This window comes from Callospermophilus lateralis, chromosome 11, assembly GCF_048772815.1.
Source record: "Callospermophilus lateralis isolate mCalLat2 chromosome 11, mCalLat2.hap1, whole genome shotgun sequence".
Classification (NCBI taxonomy): domain Eukaryota; kingdom Metazoa; phylum Chordata; class Mammalia; order Rodentia; family Sciuridae; genus Callospermophilus; species Callospermophilus lateralis.
The window spans coordinates 43,191,221-43,208,411 of record NC_135315.1 but is presented as its reverse complement, the minus strand read 5'-3'; the positions used below and the strand labels follow the sequence as shown (position 1 = coordinate 43,208,411).

The 17,191-nt window shown below is 35.4% G+C and overlaps 1 protein-coding gene across 1 annotated transcript in view; it reads right to left on the bottom strand.

The window, feature by feature from the left end:
- Efcab5 (EF-hand calcium binding domain 5) overlaps window positions 1-17,191 on the bottom strand; it is a 132,069-nt gene that overhangs the window by 51,717 nt on the left and 63,161 nt on the right. The window contains exon 8 of the mRNA XM_076871378.1: window positions 16,069-16,224. Coding sequence (XP_076727493.1) covers window positions 16,069-16,224 — 156 coding nt within the window. The remainder of the gene's footprint in view (window positions 1-16,068; window positions 16,225-17,191) is intronic.

Genomic DNA, 17,191 nt, shown 5'->3' with positions numbered 1-17,191 from the left:
AGATTTAAGACTTTTATGTAGAAAGAACAATGACTACTTTTTGGATTGAAAAAATTAAGGATTGAATTTAGGGCTCTCTACCACTGGTCTACATCCTCATCCCCTTTTTATATTTTATTTTTGTGTCAGGGTCTCACTGAGTTAACTAGTCTCAGACTCCTGCCTCAGCCTCCTGAGTCCTCAGCCTGTGTGCCTGTAAGAACTGGCTATCAGCACCATTATCATTATCAAGTATGTAAAAGCAGCAGCAGCAAAATTAGGAAAGCTCTATCTTGTCTAGGTGAGGCTTTATACTCAACTTCCCCATTCTGTGACATATCAAATACCTTGCACTTAGTAAATGTTAAACAAATATTTATTAATGACTTGTTAATTGCTTGAATTCAACATGATGTTCTGTTCTTATCTAACCTGACTTGAACATGTCATAATTAACAACTCCTCCCTAACTTATTCTTTATTGTGTTGTTCTATTTTGAGAAAAAAAAATTACAGAAAAATATAGAAGATGACAAAGCTAACATCTGTGTTTCCAACATTCAGAAATCATGACTATTTAAAGTACACACAAAAATGTACGTGTACAAAACAGAAATAGAACGTGTATCCTTCTTCTTCTTTCTTTTTTTTGGTACTAAGGATTGAACGCAGGGGCACTCGACCACTGAGCCACATTTCCAGCCTTATTTGTATTTTATTTAGAGACAACTCTCACTGAGTTGCTTAGTGCCTTGCCATTGCTGAGGCTGGCTTTGAACTTGAAATCCTCCTGCCTCAGTCTCCTAAACCGCTGGGATTACAGATGTGTTACACTGCACCTGGCTGTACATGTATCCTTCTTCAAATTGCTTTCATTTATTCAACATTGAGATCTAACTTCTGTATATAAAGAAATGTACTTTATTTCTTTTAACTGCTATAGAGTATAATATAATGTGAAAGCACCACAATTTTCTTAACATTCGTCTATTGATGAATATTTAGGTTATTTCCAGTATTTTGATATCGAAATAATGCTGCAACAAATATCCTTATACACATCTTCTTGTGCACATTTGCAAACATTTCTCTAAAGTAAATAAAGTGCAATTAGTGTATTATATAAAATATGCATTTTCAGTTTTAGTAGTTATTGCCAATTGCTCCATAAGTGTCCCATACCAATTTACATTCTCACTAACAATGAGAGTATCTATCATTTATCTATATCAGTATTGATATTGTCAATTTATTTCTCCAATCTTATCAATAAAATGGTAACTTAATATTTTAATTTGTAGTTCCCTAATTATTAGTGAGGTTCAATATATTTTCATGTATTTACTATGTATTTATCTTTTAGTCTTCTGTGAATAGCTTTTTCATGTCCATATTCCACTCTTCAGTTAGGAAGAGTTGTCTGTTTCTTATTTATTTGTAAAATTTTGTTGATGCTACAAATATCTTTCCCCAATCTGTTTCTTATCTTTTAATTTAATTTAATTTTTGGTGAGTTTAGACATACTAATGCTTTTAACTTTGAGGCAGTCAAATAAAGGAATCATCTCCTCTATGGTTTGTGCTTACTTGGTGTATCTTTTAGAAAATAATCATTTATGCTGAGGTCAAAAGGTATGCTCTATATTTACTTGGAAAATTTTTAAAATTTTGTTTTCTACATCTGATTCTGATCATATAAAACTCATTTTTCCTCATGAATAAGTTTGGAATCTAAGTTTATATTTTTCCCCAGTATAAAAGGCAATTGTCTCAATATTATTTATTAATTAGTTTTTTTCTCATTAATTTATATTGCTATACTAAATCTCTACATGCTCATGGTTGGATGACAGGTATAATATTCTGTCTCATTGAATTGTCTAATCCAGCCCCCAAACAAAGCTATTTTAATTAATATAACTTTATTTTAAAAATCAGGGATACTCTCCCAAACTTGTTCTTCACTGTGTATTTGACCTTTTGCAATTTTTGGACCTCTATTTTTCCTATCTGAATCTTTTTAACTAAACATTCAAAAAATGCAACATATAAACAGACAAGCACAAAAATCATGTGTATGGTTTTATTAATTAAAAGAAGGTAAACACACCAGGTGCAGTGGTGTACACCTACAATCCCAACTACTAAGGAGGCTGCGTCAGGAGGATCACAAGGCCAGCCAGGGCAACTCTGTGAGAATCTATCTCAAATCAAAAATAGAAAGGGTTGGGGATGTAGCTCAGTGGTCGAGCACCCCTAAGGTTCTATCCTCAGCACTGCCCCAAATAAATAAATACACACAGGCACTGTTTCTCAAAGAATAACAAACTTTAATTGAGAGCAGGGTTTTGTTCCAAAACTCAAGGGATCTATACTGTTATTCTACTATTATAGCTTGCTACAATATTTTTTAAAAGTCTACAAAGCCTTTTCTTTTTCTGAAATTCATTCTGGCAGGCAATGACTCAATTAATGCCTAAGAGCAACACACACAAATTAATTTATAAGACAAGCACATGCAAATGTAGTAAAGATTGTTTCAAAAATGTAAAAAGGTCCAATCAACATAGTGCCTCTTACTTAGTGGCATGTGGCACAAGTTACAGCAATTTACCTAATTAGTTACAGAATTTACCTAATTCTTAGAACCACTGGACTGCTAAAAATTTACCAACTCCGAATTTTTATGTCCCATACTCTGACACAAATGAGTCTTACCAAGGCATCAAAGGGTACTTCTGATTAATCAAGCCCAATTACCATGATGATCATAATCAATGTAGTGCATATGTGTGATGTTCTGTTATATGTCAATACAATCAACTGCATACTAGATTATAATAGAGAAAAGGAGAGCTTCTTTTGCTCTAAGGCAAGGTGGTGAAAATATACTGCTGTTCCTGATGGGTAAAGTCAAAACTTCTGTTGGTTCCTGTATACTCTTATAGAGAAAACAACACATAACAGACCAATGGCCAAGAATAAGAGGACTATGTCAATCTAGTCCCATAAGGATTCCACACCTGGAGTGGCTGCTGCAAACAGAATCACATTAATCTTACTGAGATGTATCCCTTGAATGAGGACAAAACAGGAGATTAGGTAAGTGTGATAGGATTACTTTCTCTGTATCCTTTATATATTTTCATATCTAATCTATATGGAATTTTCTGTTCCATTTTTTAAATCTGCTTGTTTCATTTTTACCATTTTGGCAAATGGAAAATTTAGAAATTTCTATTTGGTCCTTTCTTTCATAATAGTTGTCAGTCCCCAATTTGGAGAACAAATGTGAGGATTCTGTTAGTTGTTGGATGTTGTCTATTCCAAGTAAACATTCATGGATCAGAAATAACCATTGCTAAGTCCTATAATATAACCTTGGACCAAAATAGCATTTATCACCTGATATCAATAAGTCCTAGCTTTAATCAGTTGACACTTGGGATGTTTGGGGATCTTAGGGCTTAGTGTTAATTTGGAGTCAATTTCTGGTAATTCTTGAAGGTCGTAGTATTTCCCTTTTCTCAATGTATATTCATCCTGGTAAATGGATGCAAGTCCTTTAAAGATGTAGTATCTATGCTTGTGGAAGTCTTGTAGAATTTTTCCTCAGGAGACCCAGCCTCCCCTTCAGACAAAGATTTCTAGATTTATGAACTGACTTCAGTCTGAGGACTAGGTAAGAGGCCAAGACTTTCTATTGTGGCATCTTTCTGGCTTCATATTAGTGAGCCAGTAGTAATCACATAGACATTCTAATTCTTAAGGAAACCATGATCACCATGAAAATCCATGTGTGTCTAATCCCCATTCTTCTTTACTGTAATTCCAGTTATATATTCAGATCTAGAGAAATAACCATAGTGTGAATCCTAGACAAACTGGATCCCATTAGAAGATGGATTTGGGGATTAGGTCAAAATGTAACTTATCAATAGTATTTGCAAACACTAATTTGACTAGGACACTTTGTCTCTGGTATTTAAGTGTCATGAGTCTTCTGTCATTCTGGAATCCAATCATTTTCCTTGAAATCAGAAGTTCACCTCAGTGGCAGTATCTCTAACCATTAACTATCACAAAACTTTTTAGCAATGCTGTCATTCCCTTCATTAATTTCTTGATTATTTCTTAAGGGAATGTCATCTGGGCTCTCTTGGGCAATCTGGTGGAGGTGCATATGTGGCAGGCAACATATGAGAAATCACCTTTAGCAATCTTTTGATTTTTAAAATTTTTTCTTTCCCTATTGAATGACAAGAAGGTTCTAGCATCTCAATCTCATTGAACCTAGGCCACCTTTGAGTTATGGTTTCATTTAATCTACCAAACAAGCTATTCACAGATACTCAAAATATTACTGCAAAGTAAACCTTCTAAGTATAACCATACTGATTAATTTGAGACAACCAATATTATATCTGTCCTCCTTATTCTGAAAGTACTATAATAAATTCCCACATACATTCCCCAGATTTCTGCCGTTTTGAATTAGCAAAATCTTGCTGTTCTTTTAGAATACCAGCAATCATTTCTCAAGACAAACTTTGAACTAGTACTCCTGGGGCATACTGAGATCTGACTCCAACATTATTTTTTTTTAAAAAAATATTTTTGGTTTGGTAGTTATATGTTTAGATTTTTAAATTATTTGTTCTCTTTAGATATACATGACAGTAGGGTGTATTTTGACATATTATACATACATGGAGTATAACATTCTAAATAGGATCCCATTCTTGTGGCTGTTCATGATATGGAGTTTCACGGGTGGCGTATTCATATATGCACATAGGAAAGTTATGTTCAATTCATTATACTGTCTTTCCTATTCTGATCCCCACTCCCTTTCCTTCCTTCCCCTTTGTCTAATCCACTGAACTTCGATCCCCTCCACACACTTATTGTGTGTTAGTATCCACATATCAGAGAGAACATTCAACCTTTGAGTCTTTGGGGATTGGCTTATTTCACTTTGTATGATAGTCTCCAGATCCATCCATTTACTGGAAATAGTCATTAAGTCATTATGTTTTATGGCTGAGTAATATTCCATTGTGTATTTATATCACATTTTCTTTATCCATTCATCTGTTGAAGGGCACCTAGGTTGGTTCCATAGTTCAGCAATTGTGAATTGTGCTGCTATCAACATTGAAATGGCTGTGTCACTGTAGTATGCTGTTTTTAAGTCTTTTGGGTTTAGATGGAGGAGTGGGATAGCTGGGTCAAATGGTCGTTCCATTCCAAGTTTTCTAAGGAATCTCCATACTGCCTTCCATAGTGGTTGCACTGATTTGCAGTGCCACCAACAATGTATGAGTGTGCCTTCCCCCCCACATCCTTGCCAACACTTATTGTTGCTTGTAATTTTGATAACTGCCATTCTGACTTACTTGTATTCTTTTTATAAAAATATATTCTAATTTGTTATATATGACAGCAGAATGCAATTCAATTCATATTACACATACAGAGCACAATTTTTCATGTCTCTGGTTTTACACAAAATAGAGTTACACCATTCATGTCTTCCTACTTGTATTCTTGATAATTACCATTCTGACTAGAATTAGATGGAATCTCAGCGTAGTTTTAATTTAAATTTCTCTAATTGCTAGAAAAGTTGAACATTTTTTCATATACTTGTTGATCATTCATATTTCTTCTTTTGTAAAGTGCCTATCCAGTTCCATTGCCCATTTATTGATTGGGGTATTTGTTGTTTTGGTGGTAAGTATTTTGAGTTCTTTATATATCCTGGAGATTAATGCTTTATCTGAGGTACAGGTGGCAAAGATTTTTTTCTCCCATTCTTTAAGGCTCTCTCTTCACATTCTTGATTGTTTTCTTTGCTGTGAAAAAGCTTTTTAGTTTGATACCATTCCACTAATTTACTGTTGATTTCACTTCTTGCATTTTAGAAGTCTTGCTGAGGATAGTTTTCCTAGTTTCTCTTTCAGCTGATTCATCATTGGTGTATAGAAAGAACACAATTGATTTATGGGGTGTTAATTTTATATCCTGCCACTTTGCTGAATTCCTTTATGAGATCATGTCTTATAAATATAGAATCATGTCATCTGCAAATAGGGATAATTTGAGCTCTTCTTTTCCTACTTGTATCCCTTTCTTTATTTTGCCTAATTGCTCTAGCTAAGAGTTTCAAGAACTAATTTGAATAGAAGTGGTGAAAAAGCACATCCCTGTCTTATTCTAATTTTTAGAGAGAATGCTTTCAGTTTTTCTCCATTTAGAATGATGTTGGCCTTGGGTTTAATGTATATAGCTTTTACAATGTTTTTCTAGTATTTTGAACTTCAATGGATGATATATTTTGTCACATGCTTTTTTTGCATCTATTGAGATAATAATCATGTGATTCTTGGCTTAAGTCTATTGACGTGATGGATTACATTTGTCGATTTCCGGGTGTTGAACCAATCTTGCATCCCTGGGATGAAACCCACTTGATCATGGTGCACTATCTTTTTAGTGTTTATTTTACTTTATTAGTTGTTGATAAAAATTTATTTTTATTTATTTATATGTGGTGCTGAGAATCAAACCCAGTGCCTCACACATGCTAGGCAAGCACTCTACCACTGAGCCACCACCTCAGCCTCCTTAATGGTTTTTTTTTTTTTTTTTTGGCAACACAAGTCAATCCTTATTGAAAACTTCAGTATTAATACATAACAATTCTTGTTACAATAAACATGCTTTAAGAATTTTAAATCTGAGCCCATCTACTCATCAGACTGCATAAAAAATTAAAATACTATGAATTTACACATAATTGAACTGACTCAGGATGGATGGTCCATTCCTTTGTATTAACACATAAGTTCAATATAGAGGCAGGGATGCCTTAAACACTGGAAGACACTGCTGACTTAAGCTTAAAAAAATACCAAGGGCTGGGAATATAGCTCAGTTGGTAGAGTGCTTGCCTCACATGCACAGGCCCTGGGTTCAGTCCCCAATACCACCAAAAAAAAAAAAAAAGAGAGAGAGAGAGAGAATGGTGTAAAAAAACAAACAGTATTTAAAAATCATTTTTAAAGGGGGGTGGGGGACAGTTTCCTATTCAGGTACAGCTCATGAGCTCTCCTTTAAGTGGCCATCAGAGAAACCCTGCTAGGAGCACAGCCTCAGACCTGGCCCAGCTAGTTTATTCTAATGCCCACCACTCTGCACCAGAACCCACAGTGCCACCCTGCCCAAGGAGCTGCCTGCTGCACCACTCTGGGACATCCCACCCTGCTTGAAGTGCATCAGGACACCCTAGATAGAGATGCCGCTCCTCTCCCCATCCCAACTGACTATACTTTATTTAATCCCGTGGACTAAAATAAGGTTATTATATAGGTTTTCTATTCTTCAGATGAATGGGGAGTGGAGAAAAGAGACAAACCCTCTGAAATATGCAAGACCAACTCTGCAGTTTCTACTAAGGCCACCCCACCTCATCTGAGTGTCATCTGCAGTGTATTCGAAGGTCAGCCATCCTTCAGAAAGCTCAAGTGGAATAGTAAGCAGCTCAGAGAAAACATACATAAACCTGGGGGATGTGGTAGGCAGCAAAGCTGAAGTCTGCTCTCCCTGAAGCCAATCACACTCCTATACTTTAGAGATCCTCTTACAAAGCACCAGAGAGAAGGACAGGTGGATGTCTCTCCTGCTGCTGCATCCATGGGAGGTCCTATGCTGTGTGGACAATGCCAGGTCAACAATAATTGGAGCAGCCAATTGTCAGCTGCCAGATGATAAGGTGGCCCAACTAGTCAGAAAATACTGTTTTCAAATGTTCAAAAAGGAGAGGTGACGTTGGCTATCCTTTGTAAAGGAGTCCCAGTATTTACACAGCTGATGTGTGCCAGATTTTTACCACCCCCAATGGCACACTCAGCCCATGGGCACACAAAGCCTATGTGGGGACAACACTTTTAATAGGTTTTTGTGGTTTGCCAGTATTTTATTAAGAATGTTTGCATCTATGTTCATCAGGGATATTGGTATGAAATTTTCTTTCCTTGATGCATCTTCATCTGGTTTTGGTATCAGGGTGATACTAGCTTCATAGAATGTGTTTGGAAAAGTTCTCTCCTTTTCTATTTCATGGAATAATTTGAGGAGGATTGGTGTTAATTCTCTTTTGAAGGTCTGGAAGAACTAGGCTGAGAATCCATTTGATCCTGGGCTTTTCTTTGTTGGTAGGCTTTTGATGGTATCTTCAATTTTATTGCTTGAAATTGATCTGTTTCAATTTTCTATGTCCTCCTCATTCAGTTTGGGTAAGTCATATGTCTCTAGAAACTTATCGATGTCTGCAACATTTTCTCTTTTATGGGAGTGTGGTTTTCAAATAGTTTTTGATTATCATCTGTATTTCAGTAGTGTCTATGGTTATATTTCCCTTTTCATTACATATTTTAGTGAATTGAGTTTTTTCCCTCTTTCTCTTGATTAGCTTGGTTAAGGGTTTATCAATTTTATTTATTTTTCAAAGAACCAACTTTTTGTTTTGTTGATTTTTTGAAAATTTGTTTCAATTTCATTGATTTTAATTATTTCCTGTCTTCTGCTTTTGGTGTTGATTTGTTCTTTTTCTAGGGCTTTGAGATATACAGTTATGCTATTTATTTAATGGCTTTCTATTCTTTTAACAAATGAGCTCAATGCAATGAACTTTTCTTTTAGAACTGCCTTCATAGTGTCCCAAAGATTTTAATATATTGTGTTGCTATTCTCATTTACCTTTAAGTATTTCATCCCCGATTTCCTCTGCTATCTATTAGTAATTCAATAGCATATTATTTAGTCTCAGGTCTGACTCCAATTTTTAATTTAAAGGCAATGAATATTGTGTAATGGGTCCTGAGGAAAATAGGCATCCCCTTGCAAGTCAGTTGCCCCAAGTGAAGTTATTATAAGGCCCACAGGAAAGAAAAGCTAACATTCTCAGATAGGAGAGAAAGGATTGTTCTGCTTCTAGAAGATGTTGGTTTAGGGAGATTTGTGATTCAGCTCCCTGAGTCCATCAAATATAGCTATTCCAAATCTCAGGGTCCTGCTATTTTCCAAGCAATTTCCCAGTTTTCATATAAGAGACTTGGCAAGTCTATGAATTCATTACATTTTAATTGTCATGTCAAATTTTTGGGTTGATTTTTCATCTACATCTGTCCTAAAGCTACAAGAAATAGAGATTTTCTTTATAATAATCCATGAAAACTTTCTGGTTTTCTGACTGCAATTTGAGCTAAGTTTAAAGCCCTAAGCATGTCTGCTCACATGCTGGGAAATCAAACCAGTGCCTTGCATATGCTAAGCACATGCTCTATCACTGAGCTATGCTCCCAATATGAGTTTGCCTCCCCTTTCCCCACTGCCATTACTAGAGGATTGAACCCAGAAGTGCTTTACCATTGAGCTACATTCCCTGCCCTTTTTATTTTTTGAGTCAGAGTCTGACTAAATTGCAGAGACTGGTCTCCAACTTGTGATCTTCCTGGCTTAATCTTCTGAGTTACTGGGGTTATAGGCGTGTTATACTGTACCCAACTCCTGAGCTGAGCTTGTATTTTACTTTCTATAACCTTTCTTTTCTTTTTTCCTTTAAAAAATTTTTTTTCATTTGCACTAGGGTTTGAACCCAGGGGCACTTTACCACTGAGCCACATTGCCAGTTCTTCATTTTTTATTTTGAGACAGATCTCACTTAGTTGCTGAAACTGGCCTTGAACTTATGTTCTTTCTACATCAGCCTCTCAATTAGCTGGGATTACAGTAGTGGACCACCACTTCTGGCTTCTATAACTTTTCTAATGAAATGAGAGGAAGCCCACCCATTGGCAATGCAATGGGTCATCACTATTATAATTATGGTCAAATGAAGCAGCGGCTCTATCTTTTAATCCTTTTCCTTCAATAGGTACTTCAGCTCAAACAACCATCAATGATAATTTTAAAACCTTTTCATTGAGGAGTAATGTATATGTGATGAAGTATGCAAATCCTGAGTATTTAGCTCAATGAATGTTTGCCTATCTGTATAAACTGCACCAGATAAAGGCACAGTATATTTTATTCATTGCCAGAAGGTCCCTCCATGGTTTCTCCCAGTCAATAACTATAGCTACTATTTTGACATTTATCACTATAGATTAGATTGTTCTTAGATGTCATTAAATGGAGTTGTACAGCATATGCTTTTTGTGTTTTTTCTTTTTTTCCTTTGATAATAAGGGGAAAAAAATCACTGATCCATATTCCCCATCTTTTTTATTTTGAGACAGGGGCTTGCTTAAGTTGCTTAGGGCCTCGTTAAATTGCTGAGGCTGGACTTGAACTTGTGATCCTTTTACCTCAGCCTCCCAAGTTGCTGGGATTACAGGAATGCACCAAAACATCTGGCTTCTTTTGTTCAACATTACATCTACTATGGATGCCATTCATATTTCACTTGACTGTAATTAATTTTTCATTGCTACATGACAATTTACTATATGAACATATAACTATTTATTCATCTTATTATTGATAGACATCTGTATTGCTTTTGGCTATTATAAATAATGCTGCTATGAATATTCTTATCTTTTTTAATCAGCTGTAAATGAAGTATAATTTATGTTCAACAAAATGCACCAATTTTAAGTTCAATGAATTTTGACAATGCCTACTACCTATATAGTTACCACAAAGTGAGGATCAGAATATTTTTATCATCTTAGAGTTCCCTTTTGCCTCTTTGCAAAATGTTTCCCATAAAAATGTTTTTTTGCAGGAAATAGTGATAATTCTTCCAATAAACATCTGCTATTCTTATTTTAAAAATTATATATATATATATTTCTGCCCCCTCTTGGCAAGCACAATAACTGCAGCAACTCAGAAGGTTGAGGCAGGAGGATCACAAGTTCAAGGTCAGCCTCAGCAACTTAGTGAAATGAAACCCTGTCTCAAAATAAAAAACAAAAAGGGCTGAGGGTGTAGCTTAGTGGTAGAGCACCCCTGAGTACAATTCACAGTACTCTAAATTAAAAAAAATTCCCCCATAATCATGGCCCCAGGAAAATCACTGATCTGCTTTCTATTGCTATGAATTATTTCCCCCTTTTCTATAATTTTATATGATGAAGTTATAGTATATTCTTCTGTGTCTGCCTTCTTTCATGGAGTATAATTTCGAGATCATCAATGTCACTGACTGTATCAGTAATTCGTTCCCTAATTTGTTTCCTTTTATTACCTAGTAATATTCCATTATATGTATATATGAATATGCTACAATTTGTTTATCTTTCCACAAGTCAGTGGATATTTGTGTTGTTTCCATTTTGGAGCTGTTATGAATAAAGTTGCTAAGAATATTAATGTACAAGTCTTTTAGTATAATATAATATGTTTTAAGTTCTCTCATTTCATTTTTTCTAGGTTTATCTAGGAGTGAAATTGCTGTTGCTGAGACAAATGAAAAGGATATGTTTACTTTTAAAGAAACTACCTTGGGCTGGGGATATAGCTCAGTGGTAGAACATCTGCTTAGCATGCTTGGGGGCCTGGGTTCAATCACCAGGTAGGAAAGAATTAATGTAAAAAGTAAAGAAGGGAAAATAAAGAAAAAGAAACTGCCAAACTCTTTTCAAAACAGTTGCATCCTTCCTACCAGTAATCTAAAAGAACTATTCTACATCTTTACCAACACTGTGATTCTAGATCGTTTAATTTGTATCACATTATGGATTTAATTTACATTTCTCTGATGAATAATTTTACTGAACATATTTTCATGCAGTTATTGGTTATAAAATATCTTCTTTTCTAATATGTCCATGATATTTTAATTAGTTTACTTCATTATGTTGTAAAAGTTATTTTTATTCATTGGATTATTTTTATGTATTACATGTATTGGTATATGACATATAAGAACATGTGTGTTCCAGGACTATGTTTAATTATTCTCCTTCTCTCAGTAAGAGAAAAACTATTTTGGTATCATATTTTGCATTCTTTACTCCATGATTGTTTTTCTTTCTTAACAGCCCAGCATTTGCAATTTAAAATTCAGGTTTTCCAAACTCTTGTTTCAGCCACTAGTTAAAAACATCCATTTGGGCTGGGGTTGTGGCTCAGTGGAGAGCACTTGCTTCGCATGTGGGGAGCACTGGTTCAATCTTCAGCACCACATAAATAAATAAAATAAAGGTATTGTGTTCATCTACAACTAAAAGTTTCAAAAACTCCATTCAGAAACTCAACTAATGGCTTTATTTTGGACTCTCTCTACCTTCCCTCCAAGATCATCACATAAGTAGTCTTTGAATGATGGACAGAAAGACAAGGAGCACAATCAAACCTTCATTAGTTCTACTTGTTATTAATTCACTATGTTTGTTATGGCACTCGAGTTGGTGTTAAATTGGACAACAGAGAGCAGTTGTCCTCCAAGCATTTTACCAGGAAATAAAATCTTGACATCATGTTACACAATATTTATTACAAGCTCTGTTAAAAGAAGCAATGTAGCCAGGTGTGGTGGCCCATGTCTGTGATCCTAGCAGCTCTGAAGATTGAGGCATAGGGATCATGAATTCAAAGCCAGCCTCAGTAAAAGTGAGGGGTTAAGCAACTCAGTGAGATCATGTCTCCATACAAAATACAAAATAGGGCTGGGGATGTGGCTCAGTGGTCAAGTGTCCCTGAGCTCAATCCCAGTACACTGTTCCCCACCAAGAAAAAAAAAAAAAAAAAAAGAAACAATGTTCAAGGAAATTACCTGAAAGGCATACAAACATTTCAGATTTTATAGAATACATTCCTGACTTAAGCAGGGATCTGAGCACCTATACTGCAATATATTGGTTCCTTTGATTCTGCAATCTTTGTAATGTTTTGAATAACCAATAAAAAAAAAAGAATTGCTTTTTTGGGGGGCTGGGGTTGTGGCTCAGTGGTAGAGTGCTTGCCCAGCATGTGTGAGGCACTGGGTTTGATCCTCAGCATCACACAAATATAAGTAAAATAAAGATATTGTGTCCATCTACAACTAAAAATATAAAAATAAAAAAGAATTGCTTTTTCTGAATTGCAGTCAAGTGTGGTATCACTTTCCTATACTTAAGGTGGTTATAAGAAACTACCCTAAGATGTCATTGATTCATTTATTGCAAATTGATCAGAAAAGATATTCACTTTATCATATAGGTCCCTTTAATTAATACCATCAGGAGAAACTCCCAAATTTTGATCCCCAAATTTCTTTACTACTTCTTAGCACCAGTTTATATTCATACTACAAATGTTGTTGATAGTGTGTTTAGTCATGTTTCCTTTTTCACATTTACTGCCCAGGAAGCTTAGATTCAAACTTATAGACAACCCACAACAAATATGTAGGTCTTTATGGCTAAATACAGCTTCATTTAGTATCCTCTCTCTTCCACCCTCTCATGAATTTTTTTCTACTATTGTGTGCTTCCTTAAATCCTTTCAGGAATATGAGAATATGAATAATTTTAGACACATTTCAGCAAAATTTTCATCTAATTTTGCAAGTCCATTTGGTCTTCTGTCACACAGATATCCTCCCAAACTTCATCCTTAGAAATACTTTTTTATCCTAATTTGTTATATATGACAGCAGAATGCATTATAATTCATATTACACAGGCACAGCACAATTTTTAATATCTCTGGTTGTATACAAAATATATTCACACCATTCATGTCTTCATACATGTACTTATTGTAATGAAGTCCATCTCATTCCACATCTTTTCTACCCCCATGCCCTCTCCCTTCCCCTCCCACCCCTTTGCTCTATCTAGAGTCCCTCTAACCCTCCCATGCTTCCCCTCCCAACCCCACTATGAATCAGCCTCCTTATATCAGAGAAAACATTCAACATTTGTTTTTTGGGGATTGGCTAACTTCACTTAGCATTATATTCTCCAACTCCATCCATTTTCCTGCAAATGCTATGATTTTATTCTCTTTTATTGCTGAGTAATATTCCATTGTGTATATATACCACATTTTTCTGTATCCATTCATGACTGAAGGGCATCTAGGTTGGTTCCACAGGAAAACTACCCAATTTACAATAGCCTCAAAGAAAACAACAAAACAAAAAAATCCCCAAAAACAAAAAACAAAATACTTGGGAATCAACCGAACAAAAGAGGTGAAAGACCTCTACAACAAAAACTATAAAATGCTAAAAAAGAAATTAAAGAAGACCTTAGAAGATGGAAAGATCTCCCTTGTTCTTGGATAGGCAGAATTAACATTGTCAAAGTAACCATACTACCAAAAGTATTATACAGATTTAATGCAATTCCAATCAAAATCCCAAAGACATTCCTCATAGAAATAGAAAAAGCGGTCATGAAATTAATCTGGAAAAATAAGAGACCCAGAATAGCTAAAGCAATCCTTAGCAAGAAGAGTGAAGCAGGTGGCATCACTGTACCAGAACTTAAACTACACTACACAGCAATCATAACAAAAATAGCATGGTATTGGCACCAAAACAGATGGGTAGACCAATGGTACAGAATAGAGGACACAAAGACTAATCCACATAATTACAGTTATCTTATATTAGACAAAGGCACCAAAAACTTACATTGGAGAAAAGATAGCCTCTTCAACAAAATGGTGCTGGGAAAACTGGAAATCCATATTTGACAAAATGAAATTAAACTTCTACCTCTCACCATGCACAAAACTAAACTCACAAGTGGATCAAGGACCTAGGAATTAAACCAGAGACCCTGTGCATAATAGAAGAAAACGTAGGCCCAAATCTCCATCATATCAGATTAAGCCCCAACTTTCTTTTTTTTTAATATTTTTTTTAGTTGTTGATGGACTTTATTGTCTTTATTTTTATATGATGCTAAGGATGGAACCCAGTGCCTCACACATGCTGGGCAAGCACGATACCACTGAGCCACAACCCCAGCCCCCCAACTTTAATGAGACTCCTATAGTACAAGAATTAAAATCAAGAATTAATAAATGGGATGGATTCAACCTACAAAGCTTCTTCTCAGCAAAAGAAACATTCAGTGAGGTGAATAGAGAGCCTAAGCTTGGGAACAAATTTTTACCTCTTGTACATCAGATAGAGCACCAATTTCTAGATATATAAAGAACTCAAAAAGCTAAACACCAAAAAAACAAATAACCCAATCGATAAATGGGCCAAGGAACTGAACAGATACTTCTCAGAAGGTGATATACAATCAATCAACAAATATATGGAAAAATGTTCAACATCTCTAGCAATTAGAGAAATACAAATCAAAACTAAAGATTTTATCTCACTCCAGTCAGAATGGCAGCTATTAAGAATGCAAACTACAATAAGTGTTGGTGAGAATGTGGGGAGAAACGCACAACCACACATTGCTGGTGGGTCTGCAAAATGGTGCAGCCAATAAGGAAAACAGTATGGAGATTCCTTGGTAAACTAGGAATGGAACCACCTTTTGACCCAGCTATCCCACTCCTTGGTTTATACCTAAAGGACTTAAAAACACATACTACAGGAACACAGTCACATCAATGTTTACTGCAGCACAATTCACAATAGAAACACTTTTTGATACAAATTCTTCTGTTTTTAAGAACAGTAAAATAAGGTGGTAGGCTTTCTAACAGCCCTTTTATATAGGAAGTTACCAACAAAGAGAAAAAGCAAAAACAATTTTAATCATCTAGTGATTTAGGAATGGGCAAGAGATACATTTAGAAACAAGTGATAAATCCTGAAACTGTAGTTCCACTCTAGCTATGGTTTGCATGTTGGTGCCAGATACAAAAATTGAGAATAATATCTAGAAATTTTTTCAGCAATTTGAGAAAGTAACTGATAATAAATCAGATTTGAATCAGATAATAAAAATGAGGATTGTATTTTGTGTGTCCCTCCCCCCAGTAATCCATTTTCATTGATTACATGTTGATATACAATTGAAAATTTAAAACATCATTAACTACAAAGATGTAAAAAACTGGTCCTTCATAACCAATACTGTGAGAAGCAATGGTTTAAAGGCCTTAACCTACCTTCCCAGAGTCACAATATAGAAAGAGGTCAGCAAACATCTGTCTCTTTAAGTCAGCTTTTACGACCTCCCGGAAATCATCTGCACAGTGGCAAAGGTGCTTCAGAAGTTCCTCAAAAATTTCACTTTTAAGGTCTGCAATATGTGAAGAGATGTACTGCAGGGGGGAAAAGAGAGAGAGAGAGAGAGAGGGAGGATAAATGATGACTTAAAACCATGTCCTTTATTTGGATTTTCCAAGGGGTTTAGTTCATGTATATGAACTACATTTGCTGCAAAAATGTTCCCATATCATTTTTTTTTTGTTTTTTTCCTATATCATTTCTTATCACTTAAAGGTGTTTTTTTGTTTGGTTTGGTTTGGTTAAACTGGGGATAGAACCTGGGGTACTCTACAACCATGCTACATCTCCAGCCATTATTATTTTTTTTAATTTTAAATTTTAAAAATTTGAGAGAGGGTCTTGCTGAGTTGCCAAGGCTGGCCTCGAGCTTGTGATCCTCCTGCCTCAGCCTCCTAAGTCACTGAGATCATTATAGATGAATACTACCACATTCAGTACTTAAAAAGTATTTTCATGTGCCACTGTACATGCTGTGCTACAGAGGGATCAATGTGGTCCCCAACACCATACACCAGTGGGACTAGATATTTTTGGAGCAAATTCACTTTGGGTCACATTGGCATTATATAAGGCAGACTTTCTTCACAGTCAGAAATAGAAGCAATCCTAAAATGTTGCCTGTGGATGAAAAGTTCCAAAATTGAATGGAGCTTTTCTATTGGCATATGGCACGAAAGAGCATGTGAGTCCCAAGGCTGGCTATGTTTAATTATTGTAAAGTATGGGGATTCTGAGTAGTTTTTTATCTTTTGATTTTATAGGGTATTCTTTGTCTATATTTTTTTTAAGTGTAGAAACTAAAAATATCTATGTTCTTAGGCCATTTCTCTTCCCTTGTTGAATAGCAATTCCCCAAGAAGTGAGATCTCTAGCTTAGATGTTAAATATATCTATATTTTTTGTGGGTTTGACAAGAAGCTTGTGCCCTTTTGCAGTCCCACATCAGCCTCACCATCTGTATGTTGCTGCCTGCATTTTTGCCAGTTTGATAGGTCAGGA